General features: G+C 32.2%; 1 protein-coding gene across 1 annotated transcript in view; it reads right to left on the minus strand.

Moving 5' to 3' along the window:
- Window positions 1-20,668, minus strand: part of mgl (low-density lipoprotein receptor-related protein megalin) — a 189,434-nt gene extending 168,766 nt beyond the window's left edge. Inside the window, exon 1 of the mRNA XM_085188319.1 lies at window positions 20,342-20,668. Within this exon, the coding sequence (XP_085044445.1) occupies window positions 20,342-20,420 (79 nt within the window). The 5' untranslated portion in view covers window positions 20,421-20,668. The remainder of the gene's footprint in view (window positions 1-20,341) is intronic.
- Between the last annotated feature and the right edge of the window lie 436 nt (window positions 20,669-21,104).

Genomic DNA, 21,104 nt, shown 5'->3' on the forward strand with positions numbered 1-21,104 from the left:
ACACTGCGTTCTCAACTTTCCGCCCAATTTTTGAGATATTACGTATAAAGTCGCAGAAATCAACACCGTGCTTTGTCTTGTTAGCGAGAAAATTAAAATATTTATTTCCGCCGAGTGGAAATTAAAAAAATCATAGGTAAGTACCTCATTATTGTTTTATTATCATTATAATCTTTCAATATATATAAAAAGCAATTATGGCAATATAGCAGGCCTTTTTATTTTTTCTATTTTTCTGGATCGATTGTCGATGTAAACAAAAAAATGGCTACAAGGCTAGAGATTGCAATACAACCAAATATATCTTATACCTCTCTAAAATAACGCAAAAGGAGCAAAGTGACGCATCACTATTTTCACACCGTCTCTCTACATTATGCATGCATATGAAACTACAAAAAAACACTACTTATTCCATCAAACCATAGTTAGGCATGCAGAGATGAGATGAGAGTGACGTCAGCGGGTATTCACCTTACATTGTATGATAATCACTGTAGAGCCTCTCAACAAAGTTAACAAATGTTTGAGTTATAAATAAGATAAAACACCTTGTCGGTACAACTTAGTAAATAAATAAGGATAATTTTATATACTTACTAAGATATTTTATATAGGTTCAGTCTACTAAGAAGCTGTGGTCTTTTTAGATTTTTTTTGCCCCATTGATTCTGCCCCCCTACACCTCATTTTTCAATAATTCCACATTCAACAAACACTTTTGTATGAAGGTATCGTACTCGACTAGAAAGTATGTAATGTTCCACAATAAGCCCTAAACGCCGTTCACTCTTGACCTCAATCGCGTGTCTTAGAAATGTATAAGTGTACAGCAATTTCGTTCTGAAGAAGTTCTTACTGTCATTACAAATTCTCATGATTTGAGACATTTATGCCTCATAGATTACTGATGCGTGATAAGAATATGAGGTAAATATAGTTTAAATTAGGCTGTCTACAAAACAAATTTGAGGCCAGTCGTGTAGTGTAGAGGCACAAACGTGCGACTGGTCGGGGGTTCATTCCCACTCGAGGAAATTAAATATTTATATAAATTTATATTTTTATTTCTTCGCTCTGGTGACGACGAAATGACTCCAGAATTCGGCGAAAAATGAGGAATGAAGTGTCTTAACACTAAGTTTCCTACTGTGTTATAAGTATATACATGGTATACTCTGCTCACCCTAAGAAATACATTAAAATATGAAAGAGTCCAAAATATGTAAATATTGTTATTTACCAGCTGATTCTCAATTAGATGTTTATTTTCCAAAGTATTTCCTAAAAACTCCTTCATTACCTGTAAAAATAAAACATAAATATTTATTATTTTAGTGATATTAGATGAAAAATTACATAACGACTTGTTAGCAATACAAATACACATATAAATAATTAATTGATTAGAACTCTAGTTTCCAGGAGAAGCAGGTTCGTTTCCCGCTGCAATATTTATTGTATGTTTCTAAATACTATTTTTTTACAATAATTAAAAGATAAATAAGATTACTAAGGGTTATCCTTAAAAGATAGATATATGTATATTATACTTTAAGCGACTTCTTTCATATTGCGTAGAGGCATCATGTAGATTTAACTTGGAACTTCTAATTAGCGACCTTATAAGGCGACGCCTATACTATATGGTCCTTTCAAGTAATTAGAAACATTAGTTCTAAGAAATATTACTTCACGTTTAAACATATTTCTTTGTACATAGTAATTAAATGTACGTATCGGTTAATATAATTATATGAAATACTAGTTTAAACCCCTGAGTTCACCCTCGTGCAGAATAGAAATACCTCACTAAAAGTATATTTTTCAATTCAATTTAATCTTTAAGTAATATTTGACTTACTGTACTTAACGTCTTAAGAGTTGGCAAAAGTTCATTCTAACGTTACGCGCTTTGACGTATTGACGCGGAGAAAAAGAGAATGGCCATCCATTCTCTTTTCTCCGCGTCAAGTAGAGAACCATAGGATATCTATGAAGATTTGCTAAATGCCGAAAAACAACATGGTGGAAACATCAACATCATAAATTCATCAACATTTATTACTAATTAAAATGTTGTTAAAATATTTACTAAATAAAAACATGATAGAATAATTGCAGGAAACTGAGGGTTATAAATAATTTTATAAAACCATTTATTTCCGATTCATAATTGGATACAATAGGTTTCATAAGCTGAAACAAAGGATTCGATGTCCACTCGGGGAATTATATTATCATTAGAAAATGAAATTAATGCAGATAAATAAATTAATAATTATACAGTTTAATCGGGCGAAGCCGCGAGCAGATCGTCAGTGATATATAAATATTCCTCCGAGTGAGGGTTTTAGCTCACTGAGCCACCATATCTCACGAACATAGTAAAAATGGTCAATTTAACATTTGAAATAGCTAATAGTTTCCAAATTTTAGTTTATTTTAACAATGTAATTAGCATGCGGACCGATGTCCGTGTCGTTTAGCAATTCAAAATAGAAGCAAAATTCAATTTGTTATATACAATACAATAGAACGTGCGTTTCGAGTTTTGTTTATTTTTGTTGGTGGAAATGGAAAATATATTTTCATTTTCTTGCTTGCTCTCTAAATAAGATAAAGGGCAGCGTTGAGTTCCGCCTATTTAACACACAATGTCTTGAAAAATGGTAGTGTCTTTACAATAAGTACCTTCTGCTAGTAATACTGTAAGTGGGATGCGTGATGCTGAATATAAAAATAGTTTTAATGACATTTATTTCACAATAGTAAAATATAGCACTGTATATATTTTGTTTTTTTTTTACGCTTTATCCCGCATAAAGCACGATAGGTAGAGGGAATACGACAGTTTAATATTATAAGTTTGATTCCCACAAAGTATACACTAGACTAGTTGGTGATCAAGACACGTCCTCGGAAGTAGGAGCTTCCGTGTATTCGCGCCAATTGAATTTATACTACCTTCCTCATGTAGAATTGAAGTGAACTTGTATATTGTTAAATAAAATTGTATTAAATAAATGTCGGCTTATCAAAAGACCCTTACTTATATTTAAAGGTCAAAAGTGCAATAATGTTATTCAAAATAAAAAAATCCAATAATTTACCTTAAGTTCACTAAGTTTTACCTCAAATCCAAGAAGAATTTCCTGGAAATTTGGCTAAAGAGTTTGTTTGGTTAAACGCGCTATTCTCAGGAACAACTATCGATTTAGTCGTGTTAATGTAACCCGCTATATCTACCTGTGGTCGGAGAATTCGGGCACTTAGGTTGTGACACACACAGTTCTTTGTTTAACCACGCGGATTAAGACTGAAGAGGTAGAGGTATAAAATGTGAGATGTGCAAAGATAAATAAAATATGTAATGCCTTCCTCATATTCGAGACAAAGAAAATTTTATACGACGTATGACGTTTGTAGGTATATGGTGTATGTAAATAAATATAATTCTTGCAAAATGATATCATACGTAAGTGGCCACAAGTGTACAAATATAAACGAGGCAGGTTATGGGTTCTATTCCCACTCACGGAAGTGTGGAAGGCGTTGAGTTCCGCCACCCAACACGCAATGTCTCGATATATGGGCGTAAAATGGAGAACGAAAGTGTTTAATTTACTACATCTGTATATTTTTAAATTACATAAGTAAAAGTGATGCTTCACTAACCTCTCTCAATGTACGTAATTGCGGTATTTAACTCCATTTTAAGCGCTATTAAAGAAAAAAAAAGGAAATTAGTTCTCCAAATGGGCACCGACTCCACAACCATCGCGTTTACAACCAGATGCTGTACCACTGCGCCATAATAGCTTCAACATACATTAAATAAAACAAACGACTGAGAATCATTAAAGGTATTGATTGAATTGCGTCATTTTTCTATATAGATAATATACGATGTATTACGACGTTATTATTCTAATTTTTATACCGACTGGTACAGTGGCAGCGTCAATTACAATTTTAGACGGTTATTAATTTGATTACTGTAATAAATTTGTAGCTTGAATTGATATTCTTTATTCTAGACTAATTTAATTAATAGAAATGAGTTAACATGTAGGGTTACATCGAAATAATTAACGTGATGTAAGCCTATAGCCTTTCTCAATTAATGGACTATCCAGAACAACAATAATTTTCAATTTAAATCAGTATTTCCTAATATTAGCGCGTTTACGAGTTAAGTCTGTTAAAATTAGGGTATTTCTAAGAAAATACAAAAAAAAAATTACGTAGCGGGATGTGAACCTGCGCCTTGACTGATGCTTGAAAGTAAGACATTATACTCTTTAAGACATTATACTCGTATTGCTATATAATCGAACCCCCAACTATAAAGATCTAAATAATTAATTACATTTCAAATACGCAATTGTAACAACCATAGGTACCTTCTCTGTAGTAAAGTATGCATTATTCATGATTATATAACAATTAATGGGACACGTGTCAATTTAAATCTATTGCGGTTTCACAAATGCTTGACAACTTCCATTATAAATTTAATAAATTTTGTTTTAGCTTGAACCTAGTATTGAGACACTCCGTTCCCATTAAGACACTTTGGTTCCCCTCTTTCCGCTGAATTCTTGAGGTATTGTATACTGAATGGCGAAACTCAACGTCGTACTTTGCTTCGTTACCAGAACGAGAAAAATTAAAATAAGAAAATATCATTTTCTCGAGTGGGAATTGAATTCACGACCTGTAGTGTTTATAGTCATACGCTTGTGCTCCTACACCGCGACTGCCCTCATATATATGCATACGCATACACATATATTTTAAAAACGGAGTATCATACCACTAGGTTCCCTCTGTCGTACATAGTAAAAGCGGATATGGAAATAAAATAAAGAAGTTATAGTATATAAATAAGTTGTAACAAGCGTATGAAAAATTCGATGTAGCTTGAAAGGCACGTATGACCTAGTGGTCACAGCAGTTTTAGAAGAGTACAAGTTTTAATACAGCATCTACAACTATACATATTCTATGTAACTAGTGCCTTTACCTTTCATATCTTATCGCATTTAATTCTACATATTTATTTTATTAGTACTGGTATTCATATTTATGTAAATGATAAATGTTATTTTTAATATAGGTAGGTAATAAACCTTAATTTGAATCTATGTCTGTCTTTATAGTATTTACAAAATCTTTAGTATTTTATTTGCACGCCAATCTATGTATGTTTAGATTAGACTATGACACAAATCCAACATAAATGTCAGACTAATGTCAGACTAATTTCTGACATTTATGTACTGTTTACATTTGTACGGATTTTTCTATATGAGTAGTGATTATATGTAAGTGTATGAAAATTGTGTCCAAACTGCTCACGCAAACTGACTGACGATAAAGACATTTTGTGTCCTAGTGTCTTATGCAGATGAAATCTCTGTACGAACACCAGTGTCTCTAATAGAAAAAAAAAATGTAACACGTATTGAGTAACGGAACTAAACGCCGAATTTTGTCTAGCAGAGTGGAGAAATTACAATAATTTAAATAGTAAAGTACGTACCTACATTTAAAATTCAATAAGATTTACTACATCCCACTCGACCTGGGGGAAGCGTTTAATTATATTGTCTAAACAGCCAACTTCCCGTCTGCGCCTTTAAGATAGCTTGCCCCAATTACTTCTGCATACGACGACAGTTGTCTCGTTAATTACATTGTGTATGTATTGTATGTATAATATAAATGAAAACTGATTGGCATAAAGTACACAAAGGAAAATAGTAGGTTACCGCTTCAACTCCCTATTCCCACTCCTACTCTTACTGGTTCCCATTCCCTACATTCTTACTGGTTCCCAGTATAAATTTAGCATAGATTTCTATTACTGTAGCCTTGAGCTCTCTGTTTATTCGAATTCTTAACTAGATTCCAGGGCTTTCCCTTCGTTGGAGTAATTAAAAGTTGTGTAAGTATGACATATGATATTGTCTTATTGTCAAAACAAACGCGGTCAACGTTGAATGACTATCCAACGTAATAATGATGTTTCCATTTGCACCAGCAGTTCCTAGACTTAGGGCATTCAACCAAACAAAAAAATAGAAATTTTCTAAAGAAAAATGTAAAATTAAAAATTACGTCTACATATACCTATTAAACTTATTTTATATCAACCATACATTTTGAAATTATAATTAATTTCAAACAAATATGTTTTAGTATGATTTTGCAGAACAAACACATTTCTATGGTACCTATCATAAATATAATAATTAAACCGAAGTGAGCGGTTTGTATCAAATGTCTATAGATACGAGTATAATTTAATTGGGCCAGTAAGTTAACTATTGTTTTTAATTACCGTACATAATTGACGACGTGGGAATCGAACTCCAGACCTATTATAATTATACGCCATTATTTTATTAGGTATAGCCATTATAGTAATAGGTATAGAGATTGGTAAATAATTAATTTCATTAAAATAATTAATTATCCTTATAATAAAAACTATAATAAGTTTAAAAAATAACATATAAATAAACCTACAGATATAAAACTGTCTTATATATCTTTTTTTTTGTATGACCATTGTCGGTGTGACAGTATCAGTGTATGACTGTAAAAGCACGTTATTTGTGTTCGATCTCCTGTTAGGAGAATGAAATATTTAAACGCACGTGCGACTGCCAACGTGACAGATTGTGGGTTCGATTTCCACTCTAAGAAAGAAAATATTTAATATTTCCATTTCCTCGCCCTGGTAATCGCCACTTCCCTCTAAATTGGGCGAAAAGTAGGTTTGCCTGCCGGCTTTGCCTTGATATAAAAAAAACTTAAATCCAGATTTAATCTGAATAAATGACTAAGAGAGAGCTCTTATCATTCTAACATATATACAATATAAATAAAATATATACATATATATACCAATATTTAAATTTCCAAAGCCACTTCGAAGAGTTATAAAGGAATCATCCATTTAAATCTCATCCGGCTTTTAAGGGCATTAAGCAAAGTGTTAGTCTCAACGTTTTGAATTCATTTAGTTTGTTTTATTCTATCATAACATTTTGCTTATCCAGCTTCTTGGACTGTTTACAATTCTTAAGTCTTAGAATAAGGTTATCATTTACTTTGAGTCAAGAACTGCCTTTCGAGCTGGTGGTAGCTTTATGTTTAATCAACTATTTAAACGTAGTTGGGGTTCGTGTGGCTGTAAACGCGACATATTGTAGGTTCGATTCCCACTCGAGGAAATGAGAATTCGATCTGGAGTCCAGGTCAAGGCGCAATGCCCCAGAATTCGTCGGAATCCACCTACCCTGCTACAATGTACTCCTCTTGGATACCGTCCCAGAGTTGATAAACCTTTTTAATTTCTATAGAAATAATCAATGTAAATATTATTAAGTATAGAGCTAGTACTTTTGTTAAGGATTATTTACTAAAAAATATATAATCAATAGTGAGTATGTGACAAAATATTTTTTTTGTATGGTTTCATTAAAAAAACTTAATTCAAAAACGTGAAAAGTAAGAGCTTTTGTTTTCAGGAACTTGTAAAATACATATAATCCTTATATCAGATTTGAAAAACATGAGTAATCCTAATAGATTTCGAAGGTCATATGGCAATCACTTTTGCCTAACACCTTCTAACTTTATTTAAATAATAGACCAAAATTAAAAATTCTAAAGTAATAGTAGAAAGTCAAAAGAAAAAAATTGCCGAAACATTACGTCCCACTTTATCTCCTTACCAGAGGGAGGAAATGGAAATAATTGATTTCCACAAAAGGAAATTGAACTAACAATCGTCGTGTGTAAATTAATAATATAAATATTTATTATATTAAAATACTTTTCACTCGACAACCTTTCACAAGACTGTTATACAAGCGACTGATTGTTCTAGAATATCCCACGAATGCATAATGCAATTGTGGGATTTTTTAACAATACCCGCTTTAACTACCTGCCTGTACTAAATAAAATATGACGAAAATGTCATAATTGTTTTTTTTTTATCGTCAGTCATCCCGTGGATTGTTTATTTGTAGCTTCACGCTGTATCCCGCTTATAGTGGTACCTGCTTTCAGTTCAATTTTTGGAACGTTGTGTATTGAATGGCGTAACTCAACGCCGTGTTTTTCTTATTAGTATGGGTAGGAAATAATACATTCCCCGAGTAGGAATCGAACCCACCACCGTCGTTTATAATCAGAGGTTAGGCAGCCACGACGGATCCTATTAGTATGTTAGCTTATAAATAAGAGAATAGTGATACGTCACTTAACAAAAAAAGAATAATTGTTTATTGTACTAATGTTTTTTTTTATTTTTTGTTTGAAAAAAATCCTGAAATCGACTACCGTTACTTTTCAGATTCAGACAAGGCTACCCTTTTACTTGTAGCTGAAGGTCTTTACTTTATTAATCGCTATAAGAAGTTTAAATGCAACAAGAAATTGTAGAGACAATATTATTTAATTATCTATATTTTAAAAAATAATAATTTAATATAATAATTAATAATGAACTACGACGTTGTTCTATTTGAATACTATCTTTTTTAATTCTTTTTTTTATTGTACTTTGACGTTAGTCATTACGTAGACTCCATTTCTCTTATATTGGCATTATTTTTATTTCTTCGTTCTGATAGAGAAAATGTTTGGGGAATGAAGCGTCTTAACACCACGTTCATTCCGCCTGCATAATAGGCAGAGAAAAAGTGGTGTTAAGGCAGTGGTCTTAGATATATGCTTTTTATTTAAATTTAAGAGATTCACGGAATTCGACTTAACTAATCAAGATACTTAAATAATAATTCATAAATATAAATTTTCCCCAAAGTGAAATTTAAACCCACAACTATAACCCAAACCACATGTAGGACATCTATTAACATCTATAACCCAGTTCCACACAATACTAAACAAAAATAGACACAAAAACACAATTTATCATAATATAATCTTGCTTACACACTCACACACACATACATTTACTAATAAGTACAAATACACGTGTGTGCGTGAGCGTGCGCGTGCGCAGTGCCTGCCCGTACCTATCACGAGGAGACTATTAAGTTCCGCTTACTGTATAGCCGATCTTCATATGTACCTTATAAAATTGTGATATTGGTATATTCTAGATGCTATTTTATTATATAACTAGCGGACCCGGACGCGGCTACGCCTGCTTTAAATATAAGAATATAATTTCTATAGAAATATAATTTCAATCTAGATGAAATGCTAAAAGTGACTATTATATTTATTTTCATAAGGATGAATATCAAAATGTTGCGGTAACGAACGCGGTCGCGTAGCGACGACGGTTGTTATTAACATGGCAGAATAAATTGCATGTCAAATTAGAAAGTATTTTAATTTATTAGTATATATGTGTCATGTAATATTATATAGCCTATAGCACTTCTGAAGAATGCAGCTTTCATACAAAACAAAAACAAAGTAAATCGATCCAGTAGATCCAGAGATCTTAGCGTTCAAACAAACAAACAAACAAACAAACTCTTCCGCTTTATTATATTAGTATAGATTATTAATAGAGTTAGAGAAATATATTTTATTGATAAAGCTGAAAACATTATTAATTTAAGAAATGGCAATAATTATAATGTTATATTTAAAACAAAGACAAATAATTAAAGCCGTCGCGATACAAACAAGTGTGCGACTGAAAACGCGATAGTTGTGAGGTCGATTCCCACTCGTGAGAATTAAATATTTGATATTTTTATTCCTTTGCTCTGATGACGAGGTAAAATGCGGCGTTCAGTTTCGCCACTCCACGGGCGAGGGGATCGGAAGTGAACCATTGTAGAACGAAGTGTTTCAAAACTAGTTTCCCAGAATCCATCTGCCTGATGAAGTTCAGTGAGGTTACGTATTTTAAATATTCAATTATTTCTTGACAAAAACTTTAGTAATTTATAATTTTGTATTTATAATTCTGTATGTACTATACATGTATACGAGTACATATATGGTCTGTACGTATGAAATATGTTTGTAAATGGGTATGTTTAAACAATTATTGTTTATATTCAAAACATTTTGGAACTACGCTACGGCTTAAATAGCAATACTACCATGCATCTGTGTTTAATTTCATTCCGTAAACACCATAAATTGCCGATATTAGTGGATTTGGTTCCTTTAGGGGAATATTGGAAGTCTAAGATTTTTTTCAAACTGGTTAGACAAATCGCGACGTTAAGTCCCGTCAATCAACACATATGGTGTCTAATAGAAGTGAAAAAAAATAAAAATTTTATCGATAGATACTTTGAAATATTTTTTACTTTCTAGAAAATTGGGCCGTATAAGGGGAAAGGTGTGTCGCCTGCAGGCTACATTCTCTCTACGTACCCCACTATATCCGGGAAATCCAGTGTGAAACTTAAGAAAGAAGCACCAGGTTCTTCTCCCACCAGCTCGTCCAGGATCAGGATCCATCATCAGACCAGCTCGTTTAAACTGCATTAGCAAGTTATTACTAACATTATCTAACCTACGCTTTTGTAATAACAACACGTTTTTTAGTTTTATGTCTAGTTTATAGTACAAGACAAGTAATTACAGTGTTCAATGGCAAAATCGTGACTTCTTAGAGCTACGTACTTATGTTATATCGCACTTATTGGCTGTCATTTAATTTATAACCAAGAACTAAAGTAAGTATACTTGCTTGAAGGCCAGTTCGTACTGTAGAATATATTTTAAAAAGCAGCTTCACGCTTTGCCCGCAGAGCAGGGCAAACAGAGAACTATGCCCCGGTAGAATTCGAGGCAATGCCTGTGTCAAAGTCAAAGTCAAACTCAAAGTCAAAGTCAAAATATCTTTATTCCATAAAAATGCTTAACATTTACTTTTTTTTTATTACCGGTCAATTTCCTTCGTGTGTTTTCCATACAACGTGACATTGGCGAAATGAATTGTGCTCAACTGGCACGCTCGAATCGCCATATATCAAGAATTCAATTCAATTCAACATTTACTTGGACATGTCAAAAATGAAAAACAATATAACCAAAAGTGTAGTGGTGTAACCCAACTCCGCGCTTTGTCAAACAGAGGGAGGATGTGACAGTAATTGAATTATAATCATAGAAGCAATTCTGGATAGTACCCAAAACCGCCGCCTTAAAAGCTAAACTCCCACACACACATTTAAAAATATAAAAACAATATTTATTTAACAAAACTAGTTATTAAACAATTTATTAATGTAGCAAATTATTCAATAAATTATTCAAAATAGAAATTGAAATACTCAAACCATTAAAAAATTCCGCGGCACAACATACTTTAAATTTTTTGTCCAAACCAGAATTGAACCTGTTCCAATCTCCATATATGCTAAGGGCTAAGTCTCAAGAGGTATGCTATGAAGTCAATTTCAACATATTGAGTAAGTTAGTTTTTCTACACAGAAATATGACGTTATATTATTATTTTATTATGACCGCAACAATTTCCTAGGAAATACCAATGATTGGCTATAATATAATGTAGGTAAGTATTAATAAGTCTTTTGTTTAATACATTTTTTATCATATTTTAGCGATAATAAGCTTGTGGTGCAGCAGTGGGAATTCTGACTGTAAACTGACTGTTGACTGTTAAACTACTGACTGAAGACTGTTGGGGGTTCGATTTCCAGTCGGGAAATTGAAATATCTTCATTTCTTCACTTTCGTAAAACGAAATGTCTGCTACATGCAATACAGCAGAAAAAAAGCTCTTATACAGCTCTAATTGTTTTGGTTTTAGCTTGTTACTTTTTATATTCCATAATTACATGACTCACTAAGTTGCTTTAGTAAAAAATAGATTCGAATCTATGACAATAATATAATACTCAGCAAGTAAGCCACAAGGACATCTCCCATATTATTCTTTTAAAGTATGAGTAAGCCGTAGGGAAATTCCCACTACATTCTTGTAGAATGCTTCGCCAAGTACAATAGACTTATAAAGTTAAATTACGAACTTGAAAATATTCAGCTACACGCTTTTGTCCGCATACAGCAGGGTAGGCAAAGGGAACCTTGTGTTAAAGGAGGTTCCAAGCGTTGGGTTGCGAAACTTAACGCCGCGTATTGTCTTCTTACCAGAGCGAGGTAATAAAATTAAATATTTCCCCCAATAGAGAATCGTACCAACGATACAACCAGAAGCTGTGCAGCTCATAGGGAACTTGGCTAAAAAAATAATTCCAGCCGTTGAAACTATTGTTAAAACGAATTAGAATATAACAATGAAAGTTCGCAATATCTATCGCGTCCATGCAGCAGGCGGTAGAGCCTAAAGGTCATGTAGCGGTTATTTTGCATTTATGTATAGTTTATATCGGTTTCCCGTAATGCAGGTTTTACGATCATATTTTGTTGTTTTATTTCACTTTCACGCCGTATCCCGCGTGCTACGGTAGGTAGAGGTAGCCTAGTATTAAGATACTACACTCCCCACTTTCCACCAAATTCTAAATGCATTACATGTTGATTGGCGGAATTCAACGCCGCGTTTTTGTCAAGACACCAGAGTGAAGTAATATATTCACTTTCTCGCGTAATACTTAATTAATCAAATTCGGTGGAAACTGGGTAACAGAAGTGACTCAATCGGGAGAAATGGGAACGGAGTGTCACTCTTAAAAAAACAAAAAAACAACAATTCAATTAAAACTATAGAATTAACAATTATAAAGCTGTCAATAGCAAAATATAGTTGAAAACTACAACTAAAACTAGATCTAGAACTAACCGCCGGCAATCGTCTATCACGTACGGTGCTGTTATGTACGGTACGTTTCATTATAACTTTCATAACAATAATTGCGTTACAGCGAAAGTGACTTTAGTGATGAAATTGCAATTTTTACAATATTTTTTAGCGCAGTGTTTAAAAATGAAAACTTTTATTAATTGTCTATTTGGACATATCCCGTCGGGCTTCACGCTGTTTCCCGCACAAAGCAAAGTAGGCAGAGAGAACCATTTAAGATACTTCCGTTGCCCACTTTCCGCGGAATTCTAAAGACGGCGGAACTGAACGCCGCGTAAGCTAAAGAAAATTTATAAGACCTATATTATACCAATTAGGCCACTAAAGTGCCTATCAAATTTAACCCCAACAAAAATACTTTCACAAGTGCATATTCACCATAAGGAAGTGTCAAGACGCGACGCGACGCGACGCCTGAAAGTTGAAACTAAGATAATTACATACAACAAGTTTTCCTTACACGAGAAAATTAACTTTCAACTTAGTTCAAAACAATGTAAAACATAATTCGGTTAATACTGAAGTTTAATATACAGCTTGTCGCTTTTTCCCGCACTTAGAGCAAACCTAGTGGTATGACTCTCCGTTACTTACGCAACGTCGAATGTGAATGTGAGTGAAAATACTTCTGCTCTTTACTTTCCGCGTAGAATTATGGAATAAAATATTGTATATTTTGATTTTCTCACTCGCTGGTAGGCTCTTTGAGATTGAGAGGAAAGTGAGGAACAGAGTGTCTAAATAATGAAATTACTTCAGGTATACCGGCTTCCACGTTTTTTAGCTATAAAATATTTTTAAAAAATTAATATAAATTAAAAAACAATGTCAAACATTCCTTCTAGAGGGAATCGAATCTACAACTACCGCGACTTTTATCAGGGTTAAGACACAATTTCTTTAAATAATCTTAGCACTTTATAATATAATTGAAAATGTTTCATATAATACACTACAGCCGATAAGTTGAGAAAGTCAATGACCTCGTTTATACAATTACCTTACTAGCAATACATTGCTGGTTTTACGAGAAATGCCCTCATTGCGCAGCTACGAAATGTCTATCTGTATATGTTATGGTACGGGTTCAATATAATTATTTTACAAATATATTTATTGTAAATTATATTATGACCTAGTTATAAAAGTGGAACTTTTGGGTTTCTTTTCAGCAGAACTGCCCAAGAAGCCGGTGGTAAGGTCATTAGGACTGACAATATTGCAATTTTTATGTCACTTGAAGATTTAAAAGTGTTAAGTTGTAATAGCCTAATTGAATAAAAAATATTTTTTATTCTGCATTTAAAAGTTAAAAATATAAATTTTTGGTTGACAAACTGTGTTCTTTTCTTATTTAATTAAACCTTAGGTTACACTACAGTTTTTCCCCGCAATTAAGAAAAGCAGAAAAATAAAAAAAAACCACAAATACATCAAAAATACGAGCAGTCAAAAGAAAAGTACTTACAGATCAATGTATATGAAATAAGACTACATTCGGCTCATGTGCCAAGTTCACATACTTATGTTAATATGCATGTGCTCGATGACTGTGTGTCTGTCAAGCACTGGGGGAATTGTTCTATACTGTTATATTTTACTACCTGCTCTCATCAAACGATAGTTAAAAGTAAGGAAAATTTTAAATAACATTTATTTCCTTATTTATAGAAGAATCTATGTAAAAGAAACACCTGCTACCTAAAGATGAACTTATAATTGATTTCAAGAAAAATTATAGCACTTTATATGTATAATAATTATTTTTTATTCATTTTATTGGGCTCGTGGCGCAGGGGCACAAGCGTGCGATTAAACGTAACAGGTTATGGGTTCGATTCCCACTGGAGCAATTTAATGTTTCATTAAATACCTATTTCATTACCTCCCTCTAGTAATAAGAGAAGAAGAGGAAGAGTGAGGCATTGAATATCGCCACTCAACAAGCATTGCCTCCAGAATTCGGCTGAAAGTGGGGAACTGAAGTATCTTAATGGGAACGTAATGTCTTACACTGGGGTTCCACCATGTGCGAGATACAGCGTAAAGCTACAAAATAAGCAAAAACTATACGTTCTCTACTCTAGCTAAAAATGTAAATAATCTCTACAATTTATGAGCCACTGTAGAATCAGCTTGTTGCTTTTTCCCGGGTAGGCAGAGAGAGTGACGAGGCCCAACGCCTCTTCGTCTAATATGCGGGTAATATGTCCCGATTAGATTAATTAATTCATATAAAAAAATCTCGTGCATATATTTTTGCCCCAAATAAGTATCACAGCGACCATGCCAAACAATACAAGAATATAAAACGAAAAACAATGAACAATTTAAAACAAAATGTCAAATAGAGCAGAAGCACTTCCTGTTAACTTTGCCGATATTGCCGAGTTGATAATTGAATCTACTGACTGCGAGCTATTTTCACTTGTATTGGTGGATTTAAGACTAATTAATATTTTTTTACATGTTTTTAACATATAGCCTTTTTGATCTAGGTAGATAAATGGCGGAGTTAGGTTCCGCTACCTGGTATTGTTTTTAAAACACTAAGAATTCTAAAATTAGTAAAAACGTAAAACATTTTCATACAATTTCCTCAAATAAAAAATAAACTTGTTTCTTTCTTTTACAAAACAGTTAACGTAACAGACTTCCTGGAATTTCACCGATCGCGTGCAACTTGCAAGACGATCAGCTTCATTATAGATTGTTACCCAACACCTCAGTTATTAGTCTGTTGGGTAACGGATATAGCGGATATCAAATGACCTAAGGTTATTATACATTATCCACACTTATGTACGATTAATTTAGAAGTTACTACAAAGATAGATATGGAAATTAATACGGTACGTGTCGGTTGTGGATTCTACTCCTATTGTGGGGAATTTTCATTTCTCCACTCTGGTAACAAGACAAGGCGTGGCGTTGAGCTCCGCCACTCAACACTTAATGTCTTTGAAAATAGGGGGATGGGGGGTGGGGGGTGCTGGGGGTATATATTGTCTTAAAACTCGGTTTCCTTTGTATGTGCGGGATTGCTTTTATAACACTTTATTTTTTAAGTTATTGATACGACGTGTTAAGTCACTCATTTAAAATTTGAACATAAAAAAATTGATAGATAATTTGGTTCAAGCAATGAACAAATGGTTTGAAACTATCTGCACGATTTATATTATTTTTTCTTAGCTTCACCCTGTATCCCATATAACAGATTAGGCAGAGGGAACCTAGTGTTAAAACACTATGTTGCCTACTTTTCGCTCAATTTTCAAGGCATTTATTGTATTTGTTGGGGGGTTCAACTGGGTTACTAGATTAAAAAATGAAATAATTTATTAACTGAGTAGTGATCGAACCCAACACCGTCGTTTGTCAATAATACTTTCATTTCATAAGTGTAATAATTTCAAAACGAAATACAGAAAGAAATAAACATTTTTTTGTATAACGAAATCATAAATATTTCAATTATTTTATCTTATCTAACGTTTAAGCTGAACAATTTAAATTTTAATGAGGCATATCGCATTATAATGACACGTAAGGATGGAAAGTGGAAACAGAAATCTGTAATTATTCATTAATTGATATAAAAATGAGATTTTCTTGGTATTGCATTGGTCGTTGGTTCACATTTAATGTTAAATTTGTAAAAATATTAAAACAATTTTAAAATTAAGTATTGCTTATTATAATTATGATAAACAAAGTAAATATTTTTTTTCAAAGGTTGCTTTCTTCCATAAAAAATCACTTATTAATAAATCTATAAAATACAATGTTTAAATGAATATAATAAAAGAAAAACAGAAACGTTTTTTTTAGTTTCAAGCCGTTATTCGCATATAGGCAAAGGGGACCGACCTAGTGCCTAGTAAGACATCCCGTTATATATTACTTTATATAAATTTTCACACCGTTGAGACTTGACAGATTCAAATGACAAATATATATATAAAAAAAAACAAAATAATAAAAAAACTATAATTTGCAAATAATCGCTAAACTAACAACCCTACTCGAATAGCGGTTATAGAGTTCAAGGTGCCAAACCAGTTCGTTCGTCCTTGTCGCGCATACAGCGTTAGAGAGGGATGACAACACATTTATTACTAACCGGAGTAATTTTCTGGAAAATTTTTAATACGTAATTTTTTTAGAGATGTGTTTACATTCAATATTATGATTATGGAATAGTTTAATATTATAATTTTTATAGAAACGAACGAATAACATCATAATTTCCTTGTTTTTTATAATTTATAGAGATAAATTATTGTCCTTATACACAAGTTTTGTGCCGTTTTTTAATGTCATTCTTAAACATTGAATACATTTTATTATTATAATATTATATTACTTACAGAATTGTTGTAGTATTGATTTAACTTGGAAACGGGGAAAGGGGAAACCCAGTGTTAAGGATACTCTTATTCCTTCCGCCTAATTTCAGGATATTCCGCGAGTAGCAGGACTCAACACAACATTTTGGCTTTTTTTTAGGGCTAAGAAATTGATATAATTCATTCTCTTGATTCAAATCGAACTCACAACCGTCGCGTTTAATGTAATCATCTGTTTTATTTTAAATCATAATCATAAAAAATCATAATTTATATTTTATTAAAATTGTAAAATATGAAATTTATGCACAGCTATATAGATTCAAATCATGATTACTTTAAAAGTGACCACTTATCTAAAAATTACTGAACCAATTTTGAAGAAACTGAAATTAATTCAAATAAGAAAGGTTCGCCTCCATGGCTTACGGTTTCCGAAAAATTTGTGGACGAACATACAAATACAACTGTACCCATGCGAAATTTAGCACACATACTACTCTACCTACATATCTACAGCTTACAGATCAAACCAATAACCTCCTTTTTTTAAATTCAGATAAAAGTAATGTGTTAGTAAACACATTAACATAACATAAACCCTGCCATATTTTCCACCGATCGGGTAAAGTATAAAAAATAATAAATATCTAAGTTGATTTAAAACACAGTTCAATGACAAATAACATCTAGACGTAAGCTAAAATGTAACCCACATACAATTGATTGGGGTCAAATATTAATTGAATAAAATATTTTAAATCTTATTCAATTGGAAACAAAATCGAAAATCCCTTATTTAACGTAAGACTCTTATTAATACTTAAATGAATCAGTTAAAAAATCCAAACTATTTTAAACCTTAAAAGTAAAGACATAAGGTTTAATATTTATTTACAATATTTTAAACCAAATCTAGTCAGTACTTCAAAACTAAAGACTGAGAAACAAAAATTGAACTTACATATAAGAATAGCACAATTTACATTTCTATACAGAAATAATTTAGAGAAAATAATCAAAAATAACTGCTTAACCAAATTTTGACTTCATTACAAAAGAAATAAAGTTCATTTTGAGTTAACAATATCAAAGAATCGTCACCGGAAGTCCCTCATTGAGTGACACGTCGAGACGAATCGGCTTCCGGCGGTCAATGTCGAATGGATGAACGATGATAGCTGGCTTTAAGAAAGTTAAATAAACTTTATAGTATGACGAATAGCAAAGAATAATAAATGACTAACAATTGTTAATTTCTTATATTGATTCTATTATTTCATAAAGTTTTTTAAATGCTCGTGGATTTCACTTTTAACACAGTTTAAATAAAGAGTTAGTATTAATAAATAGAGAATCTAGTGCAATACTCTCCGATCCCTGCCATCTAACCGAATTCGAGAGATTTTTTAAGGTGAGCGAAGAAAAATAGTCATCGAAACAAAGAGTGGTAAAGAAGGATACATAGGTTGAACCTCGAGAACCCAATATCGATGATAATACTGGAGCAAGATCATATTCAAACTCTGTAGTATTTATTACTCTTTTCGTCTTTATCTATAAAAAAGTAAAAGTACTGTATGATGTTTTTGAAAAAATAGTAGAAAATAGTATTCCTTGTGCCGAAATCCAAATGTAAGTTAAATGCCTTCAGAATTCGGTGGAAAATCGGTGGGACATCTTAATGGGAATGGTCGTAACACTAGAATCCTCTGTCTACCTAGTGTGCAAAAAATATTGTTGAAAAATTATCAATTAATAAATCATTTTCAAAAAGAACTAAGGAAAGTAACTAACTAAAGTAAACCTAACGGGATTTATATTGTGATAAATTATTATTATTATTACAATCTGTGGTAGGGATATGTGAAAACATTACGAAGACTCTACCATACCATTCTTATACCGTTCTTTCTCTATAAAAATACATTACCTTTATAATATCTTACAATTATTTTTGCAATATAAATTTAGAAAATTAAAATATTTTTAGATTGGTTCATTTTATAAAATATTTGCTATAATACATAATAAATTTTTAATAGACGTCGAAAAAGTCATCAAAAATTGTTCAATTGTTTGAAAAAAGTGAAAACATTCTATTTTTAACATCTAAATATAAATTAATAATAAAATATGATAAAACGACAAATTAACATCACTTTCTAACGAGACTCTTCCTTTAGTCTATAACGAAGTTAGTTTTCACACAGAAGTAAAAACGAGCGCGTTGATGTCTTTTAAACGCGAACACCCAGTCGAGCGTGAAAGCAGAACTGGAGGTGACAAAAAAATGAATTATAGCTGTAAATAGTAAACGCTAATGGATAATTACAATTTTATATTTATGCACGTAACTACAGTAAGTTACCCACGGTATCGTGTAGCTGAGATGTTTTTTTTTTTCTAGATTCACGCGTATCCCGCATTATGCATATAACAGGGTAAGCGGAGAGAAAGTAGTGATAAGTCACTGTGTTCTCCACTTTCCGCGAATTTCGTGCTGAACGCAGAACTTACAGTCACATTTTGCTATGTTATCTTCGCGAGTAAAGTCAACAGTCGTTTTAAGTTTATATTGTAATGCATTAACGGACATACATACAGACTGTACATATGTATAGATAACATTACTTAAAAACTTACTGTGGTAAAAAAAAATACAAAAAATAAAAAAATACTGTGCTTGTAAAACATTATTTGACTAGGCTTTGGCTATACATGACGGGTGTGAGTTCATTTCTCGCTACCTACTTAAACAAACAGTTACGTCGACACGTTGAATACCATCACTAAATATCCCTAAGTGAACTGAATAATTGAGGAGAAAGTAGTTATAAAACACTAAATGTCTCCTTTTTTCACAAAATTATCGAAATACGGTGATACTAACAGGAAAATAATATTATATAATATATTAATATAAAATTTCCATAAATCTAGTTTGCCGGGGTCAGGGTACAAAACAAAATACCGGTTACACGTCACGACTCACGACTATTTAAATATCTTACCTGTTTATTATTCTAGCGGCATTATTGTTTTTTTTCTATATATTCGCCGATGCTTAAAAACCATTTTCTTACTTTCAAATAACCAAAAAAATGTGAAACTACCGTCTTTAATCCTAGTTAACTTAAGCTTTTTAGTTAAACTGCAATTTTAGTTGAGATCTGACCTGATAATCTCCTGGTGTCCTGAGCTACGACGGCTGCCAGGAACAGCGTCAGCAAGAACGCCACTTCGGCGCCCTGCATCTTCAAGCCACTATCAAACACATCAACACACAACACACACTGCACACGTTGCCGAAATCCAGTGTTCCCCCCCAAAAAATAACACAAAAGTTAAATTTAACTAAAGTTATGAATAATCAGTTTAAATATTTGAGGTTATTGTTTAAATGTGAAACTTATTTCGCTTGGGAAAGTTGATGACGTGTCGAGTTGTCGTAGCGAGACAGCGAGCTTGTGGTTAGTTGGAGCGCGCGAGAGCGACTGCCGGCCGGCACAGGTGGGGTGGCGAGCGTATCGCTGTATTGTGCCTAGCGCTGATTAAAATGTAACTTTTATTACATTTCTTATTGTTCGCTTGGATATTTTAATTATATGTAAATACAAGATTAGATTTGTGTAGAATTTTGCGTTAAAATTGTAGTGTAGTTTGAATTATATTTAGTAAAATGTAATTTCATTTTAAATTAGAAATATTTGACCTATAGAAAATATTAAATACACAAATTTCCATGTATTTCGTTATAATATGACAATAAAAAAACAGTATAAGCACAGAGTATACTTAACTTTCGTTATTTTCTCATTAACTGATATTGTTTTAACACGTGGATTTTTGTTTTGTTTTTCAATAAATCTATTTTAGAAAAATAATATTAATAATTATTTTTTTTATATACATAATTAATATGTAAAATTACTACATAA

Source organism: Heliconius melpomene, chromosome 7 (assembly GCF_056956725.1).
Source record: "Heliconius melpomene rosina isolate 202511_hmr_F chromosome 7, ASM5695672v1, whole genome shotgun sequence".
In the NCBI taxonomy this organism is placed as follows: domain Eukaryota; kingdom Metazoa; phylum Arthropoda; class Insecta; order Lepidoptera; family Nymphalidae; genus Heliconius; species Heliconius melpomene.